The sequence below is a fragment of the Carettochelys insculpta genome, unplaced genomic scaffold (assembly GCF_033958435.1).
Source record: "Carettochelys insculpta isolate YL-2023 unplaced genomic scaffold, ASM3395843v1 scaffold_0035, whole genome shotgun sequence".
Classification (NCBI taxonomy): Eukaryota; Metazoa; Chordata; order Testudines; family Carettochelyidae; genus Carettochelys; species Carettochelys insculpta.
Genome location: NW_027439072.1, coordinates 1,150,278 through 1,157,115, shown reverse-complemented (window position 1 = coordinate 1,157,115; position 6,838 = coordinate 1,150,278). Strand labels below are relative to the sequence as shown.

General features: G+C 57.5%; 1 protein-coding gene across 1 annotated transcript; it reads left to right on the top strand.

Annotated features, from left to right (window-relative positions):
• Positions 1-494: 494 nt before the first annotated feature.
• LOC142005740 (C-signal-like) lies at positions 495-6,391 on the top strand. The gene is made up of 6 exons (XM_074983092.1): positions 495-690; positions 1,508-1,559; positions 2,261-2,448; positions 4,111-4,269; positions 5,217-5,336; positions 6,210-6,391. Exons 1-6 carry the CDS (start codon positions 544-546, stop codon positions 6,321-6,323), a joined length of 780 nt encoding a protein of 259 aa, XP_074839193.1. The 5' UTR covers positions 495-543; the 3' UTR covers positions 6,324-6,391.
• The last annotated feature ends 447 nt before the right edge of the window (positions 6,392-6,838 follow it).

Below are 6,838 nucleotides of genomic sequence, written 5' to 3'. Positions count from 1 at the left end.
TACAGGCACCTGACCCATTGTCATTGCCTCTACAAATACACGTCTACATCCTTAGCCGTGCACAGCCTTGCCCTCCGCTTTGGAGCCAAAATCAACAAGCCATAGAACTCTACTGCAAAATCCTGGCCTCCATCTACATAATCTTACAGTCCTTCACCCAGTCCCACTTTCTCCCTCTTCTGCGTACAGCACCTCTGAGAGCTGTGGAAAATGGATCTTCATTGCAGTGACTCCTCGGTCACAGCACGGTCACCGCAGTGGTGTTGCCCTTCTGCACAGGAAGGCAGCCAGAAGTTGATTGGCCCTGCACCAAAACATGAGTAAGTAGCAAACCAAACCAAACCGACCAACCCGCTCACCTGAGAGGAGGAGTAACAAATAGACAAATAAGGTCTGGCGTATTGGAGCACTTTCTGTTTTGTCACCTGATAGCAGCAGAGTTATTTCCCTGGATGTATCATTCCATAACCCCAGCTGTGAGCAGGCAGGGAACTCAGGGCTCTGACTAGTGCAGCTCTCACTGAGTAGAGGCAGGGAGGTGCCATGGCTGGTTTAAATCTCCGCAGTGTTCTGGTGACAGGGGCCAATCAAGGAATCGGCCTGGAACTGATCAAGCAGCTTCTGGGGAACTCCAACCCACCAGAGTGGGTCTTTGCCACCTGCCAGGACCCAGCAGGGGAGCAAATGCAGGTGAGAACGGGGCAAGGGGGGTGGAGTTAGCAGTAGCTGGAGGGGGAAGCAGAAGCTGCGCAAGGGGCTTCCAGTGTTGCAGCACTTGGGGCTGAGACCCACACACTGGAGCAGGCAATGACTGCAGACCCTGCTCCAGCTCGAAGGTGCACAGTTGCACCCCAAACCCTCTACACCTGGCAGCTCAGGTCCCAGAGCAGTGAGGATGTGGCAGCATTTGGTGAGCCTGGGGCACCGACCCAGGGGCTGTGGATCGTCTTGCCCAGCATAGGTGAATAATGACTATAGCACAGCAATACCCAGTCCCACCAGCCTCCAGTGAGCCTAATTCATGAGTCTGACACCTCCCTTGTCTGCCACTACCTCAGGTCCTCTGTCTTCTCAGCTCTGCTCCCACACCCAGCCTGGAGAACTGCAGATTCTGAGTAACTTCTGGGTCATGGCACCAGCTCCTTCCACAGCTGACAAAATCCCCACTGACAACCAACTCCTGAGAACTTGAGACACTGCCAGATCCCAGCGGCTGGGGGGAACCCCCCTTACCTCCCCTGGGGGAACTGACCTCCAAAAGCCTCCTCCCAGTCCCCATGAATGATGGGGAAGTGATTTGTGTCCCAGACTCCATCACACTGAGTTAGACAATGGCACTGGAAATGCTCAGGGGCAATTAGAAGCCTCCTACTGGTACAGAAACCAGGGCAGAAAAGCAGTTAAGACATTGACTTGGTTCCCAGGGTCAGTGGGGATCTGGATCCTGCCCAGCATGGCCCTGGGCATGGGCCCAATGTCAATAACCATTTACTTCATTCTTTTTCAGGAATTGCAGAAGCTGGAGGCCAAACATCCGAACCTGGTGATCATTGTGCTGGGTGGGTGCCCGGCCCCAGGCCCAGAGCTGAGGTTCCATCTCCCTGCAGCATGTTCTTCCTGTTCCTATCCCCCTCTGCATCCCCCCTCCCAGGTTCACCCAGTCCCAGTGAGGAGAACAGGACCAGAGTCAATAATCGCTGAGAGCTCATTGATACCTTCACCAGCCCCAGAGGAGGCAGGTGTGAGTGGAAATTCTGGCAGGGTTGGTTGGCTCTGGAGAGGCTGGAAAGCCCCAGGACCACCATGTGGCAGGTTCCTCCTGTGAGAGTCACACATGGGCAGCTCTGTCTGGCATTCCCACCTCTGGGATGGAGCCCTGCACGTCCAGCTGGGGACTTCTCTCACCTACAATGCATCACAAGCAATTCTAAATCATCCACTTCCTTTGTCTAAGTGAGATCAACTCCGCGCGTATGAACTAACCACTAACTCCAGCACATTTCCATTTTCTTGGCTACTCAGATTGTCCAAGGAACTGATCATAATTGTCTCTCTGAATTAGCTTTTCCTCTTGTTGCTCCAGCACAGCTCCCCGTGCCTGGACCCAGCAGCAGTCCCCAACCCCCACCTCCTTTCCCCAACCCCCCTCCCACCTCTGAGCCCAATGGAAGAAGCCCTCTGGCCCAGGGGGCTGTGCTCTGGTGGGGGTGACATTGGAGAGGAGGAATCATGCTCTTGACCCCCTGCTCTGTCGCTGTAGATGTCACAGACCCAGCCAGCATCAAGGCGGCGGCAGCCAGAGTTGAGACACACCTGAAAGGCTCCGGGCTTAATCTGCTGATAAACAACGCTGGGATAGTGAAGTTGAACACACTGGAGTCAGAGACACCAGAGGACATGGCCCTGGTGTACGCGACCAACGTGACGGGGCCCTTGCTGGTGAGCCAGGTAAGGGCCCTGACAGAGAGCACGTGGCCAGATGCACCAGGGTTTGACAGTGCTTGGGCCAGGAGTCCTCCCTTCCCTGGGATTGGGTCACTGGGTCAATATGGGGCCTTGGCTGGGAACACAAAGGCTGCAAGTGTATTGAGGGACTTGAACCTCTCAGAAATGAAACCTCACCCCAGATCCCTGCATGGCCCTGGCTCTGCACACACACTGCTTCAATCCCTCACTTTTCACACCCAGAGCGTCAGTGCAAGGACAGCGTCATTCATGAAGCCCCAGTTCCCTTACTTGAGAGACCTCTGTCTCCCCAGTCCCACCACTATGTGTGGCCTTAAGAGGACTCTCTCCCCGTCCCCTCAGATGGGGCCCAGCCGGCAGAGGGGCATCTGTCTGCTCCGGGGCTGAGGGTGACTGCAGCACGGAGCTGCGAGATGGTCTCTGGCTGGCCGGGCTGGGGCTCATGGACGTAGGTCCACAGCCAGGAACTACGGCCCTTCGAACTGTGAGGACAGAAACGTGTCCTTTCTCCTTGACAAATAGTCCCCAGTGGGATAAGCAGCAGGAAGGGGCTATCAGGGCTGGTTCCCTCTTTTACCAAAGGCACTGAGTGCTTGTGAGCATCTCTATAAAGCCCCTGGACCCCCTGGGCAGCCCATGAGGCTCACAAATGGGCACCTGGGTGTGAGTGGCGGCAGGAACTGGCACAAACTCGACAGCCCAAAAAATGAGCTTCCCCATGTGTTCACTACAAACCCATCTCTGCTAGTGCTCAGCAGACTGATGGCCCCAAGTGGGCTCACTCCAGGTGCCATACGAGCTGCAAGTGGCAGCACACAAGGGGCTGTGGGGGGCAGGACAGGCTCGGAGGGCTCCACGCTGGGTGGGTCTGTCACTGGCCTGTGTACAGAGACCGAGTGTGGCACAGGCCGGGGAGTCAGGGCTTGTGTGGCCAGAGGCCGGGGGGTTCAGGCACCTGCTGCGGAGACGGCACAGACCAGTTAGCTTCACGCCAAGGGCAGCTGGTAGGGAGATGCCTCAGAGCAGGGGAAAGAGATTCTTCCAACCCCGGCAGGGCTGTGGGGAGGCTCTGTGCCCTCCCTGGTCCTCATCCTTCCTCTCCTCTCCCCACACACCCTGGCTCCTGGCCAAGCCACAAGCTGTAGCCTGGCTGGGCAACTCAAACCATTTACCTGCCCAGGGTAGGCAGGTGGGGGAGCAACATCCAGCCTGAGTCCCTGATCCCAGGGCCTCCTGCTCAGGATATAGGGGGGGTTCCCACAGGTGTCCACATGACTCTTCCCCTGCCCTGGCTCTGGCTTGCAGCCTTGCCCAGCAAAGACTCACAGCTGAGGAGCTGCAGCTGGGCCATGCTCAGAGCCATGTGGGCAGCTGTGGGGAGCCGCAGACCCCCCATCTATCTGCCCTGGATGGGGACTCTGAAGGCGGGAACATGAGTTGCGTCATTCTGGGCTCCTACCTGGGCATGAGCAGGGTCCACAGCTCCCCACACGTGCCTGTGTGGGGCTCCTACTTCTGGCCTGGCCGGGGGCTGGGTTTCCGGGGGAAGAGCAGAGACCCACCGCATTCTGGTGGCCTGTCTCACGAGCACGAGGCTGGTTCCTTTTCTGACCTCACGGCTGCTCTGCTCTCCCCACTGCCCAGGCCTTCCTGCCCTTGCTGAAGCAGGCTGCCCAGGGAAGCCCCCAGACAGGGCTGAGCTACAGCAAGGCGGCCATCGTCAACATGTCCAGCGAGGCTGGCTCCATCCGGAATCTCTACCTCTGGCATCTGGGACAAGTCATCTCCTATCGCTGCAGCAAGGTACAGGGCACACCCAGCAGGGCCGGACTGCTGCCTGGGTCTGCTACTTGCACAAACCCCTGTCAGTCGGTGTCTTCCCCTTGTTCCCCATCCTACTGCCACCACTCCAGCCTCCAGCGCTGTGCTGGGCAGGGCCGGCAGATTTTTGTCTGCCTGCAATTCACTTGGGCTTCAGATCAGAGTTCCCATCCGGTGAGGAACTTTCTGTTGTGCCTGTATCCCGCCGGAGAAATCCTCACACTCTGAGGGGCCAGGGCAGCTCAGCCCCCGTCCAGCCAGTCTCAGCTCAGGGAAGGTCACTGCGGAGCTATGAATTCTATCCCCCCTGGGGTGGACATACCCCATTTTGAGACCATCCCCAGTTCAACTCAAGGGGGTCAGATCCTTGCTGCGTCTGGCTCAAATGTCGGGTACCCCAAAGGAGCATCGATGTCACATTTCCACTTTCCTCTAACTGCCCAGATCCTGCATAACAGAGAGCAGCCTCAGCACGGCTCTCATGTGTGCTCACCTGTCACGGCTCACTGCAGGCCTGTCAGCATCAGCGGCTCATCAGAGTGCAGCCACACCTGCATCTCGGTGGCTTGCTGTCCTCATTGAGCCCATCAGAGACTGCAGCTCCCACGAGTGTTTTCTTCTCACTAGTGTTTCCAACAGACTGAGTACTTGGGCAGCCATCTGGGAAAAACTCACATGCCACCCAGGTGATCAGCAGAGTGCGCACAGCCGGCAGCGTGTGTTTTCATTGGTGGGTGCCATCCACACATGCTTCAGTGCACATAAAGTTTATTCTGCACATAGAAGGACAAAAACAAAAGGAGCTCTGCTCTCACCCCTTTGTCTCTCTGTCTGTCCCATCCCTCCCTTCGGGAGGGTGGGTCATTTCCTACAAGGCTCATTCCCTCCCACACACTCTGCTGTCTCTGCTCATGGTGTCTCACCTGCAGGCTGCTCTGAACATGCTCACCAAGTGCCAGGCCTTGGGGTATGGTGGAGACGGGATCCTGAGTGTCGCTGTCCATCCTGGCTGGGTGCAGACAGACATGGGGAATTCTGACTCCATCCAGGTAGGTGCCTCGCTCGGAGAGGACAGTGATTGCCAAGTGTTAGGAGCAGATGTTTATTGTAGGGGTAATGGCTGTGCTGGAACCCATCCTGCCCTCCGCCTCTGCCCTGCGTGGAGGGATCGTGTCCCACTCAGATGCCCTCAGGGATTCCATGCTGTGCTCTGGGCTTCCAACCTCCTGCTGCCGCTTGCTTGGTTCCTCAAGCTGCTGGCATCCCCGAGTGAAGGTGAGCAGAGCTGCTGCTGCTGCTGCTGCTGCTGCTGCTGCTGCTGCTGTGGGGTTTTTATGGGCACCAGCTCACAGGTACTTTCATGCAGTCATGTCTGTGCTCTCCACCCAGTATCTTCATGTACCCCCAAAGCCCAAATCCCATCCTGGACTCTGGACAACTTCAACTTACCACTCTCTAGCCAAGAGCTAAAACCCACTCCAGCTCCCCAGCCCAGATCCTGGACCCCCATCCTCACACCCACCCCCCAGTCCTGAGCACCTTCCACATCTTCTGGTAGCCCAAATCCCTAATTTCCAGCTTTTCCCTAAAGCCCAAACTCCCAGGCAGAGCCCTCACACTCCTGCATCCCAACCCTCTGTCCCAGCCCAGAGCCCCTCCCCCACTCAGACCCCTTGGCCCCACTCCCACCGCATGAATTGTGTTACCTGCACCAGGGTGAAGGTCATGCATCACAACACAGCTGTGTTTTGCACACCCCCTGCCTTGGGACACACAAGAAAATTCATGCCACTCGGGAGGGACAGTTCAAGGGAACTCCAGCTGGGCCAAGGGCTCAACTTGGTCCTGTCTCTGGGCCCCTGGGGTCCTGGGATGCTCCCAAAGTCAGCTCCCCCACCTCACTCTGCTTCCCCCACCCACAGGCCCCAGTGACGGTGGAGGCAAGTGTCAGAGGGATGCTGCACGTGCTCTCCACGCTCTGCGAGAAGGACAATGGAGGCTTTGTGAACTGGGAAGGGAAAGTTCTTCCTTGGTGAGATGTTCCCAGCCCTGCGCCAAGAGCCCTGGGCCAGGCTTTTCCAGTGACCGTGCTGTCAGCTGTGCCTCTGGCCTCAATAAACCCACTGAGCTAACGCAGGGGCCCTGATTGAGCCTGGCCTGGTCTGTCCTGTCCTGGAAGCCACCGGCTGCACCTGGGTGGAGATGCCATGTGACCACTGGTACCTCCCTCCACAGCCAAAGCCCAGAGCTGGTCTGTGAGGCAGGAGCTTTGGGTGTCCAGCTGGGAGAGGGTGGCTGAGAGTGAGGAAAACACCCAGGACCTCACTGCTGCAGGGAAGAGGCCCAGGGAGAGCTCACAGGAAATGACACCCCTTCTTCCACACTTGTGCAGTATATTGAATTAGCCACCCTGAGTTATCTTGGCCAATGCTACCTAACCTGGGCCAAGAAGCCCCTGCCCCTGAGGCAGCGCAGGGGGCACTGGGAGGGGGAGGCCAGGAGCCTCTGGATACACTGGGTGTCTCTCTTCATCAGTCTGTCATACAGGAGG

Coding starts and splice junctions, on each gene's coding strand:
- LOC142005740 (XM_074983092.1), top strand. CDS start 544: ATGGCTGGTTTAAATCTCCGCAGTGTTCTGGTGACAGGGGCCAATCAA. Junction 1,560..2,260: donor CCTGGTGATCATTGTGCTGG/GTGGGTGCCCGG, acceptor CTGTCGCTGTAG/ATGTCACAGACCCAGCCAGC. Junction 2,449..4,110: donor GGCCCTTGCTGGTGAGCCAG/GTAAGGGCCCTG, acceptor CCCACTGCCCAG/GCCTTCCTGCCCTTGCTGAA.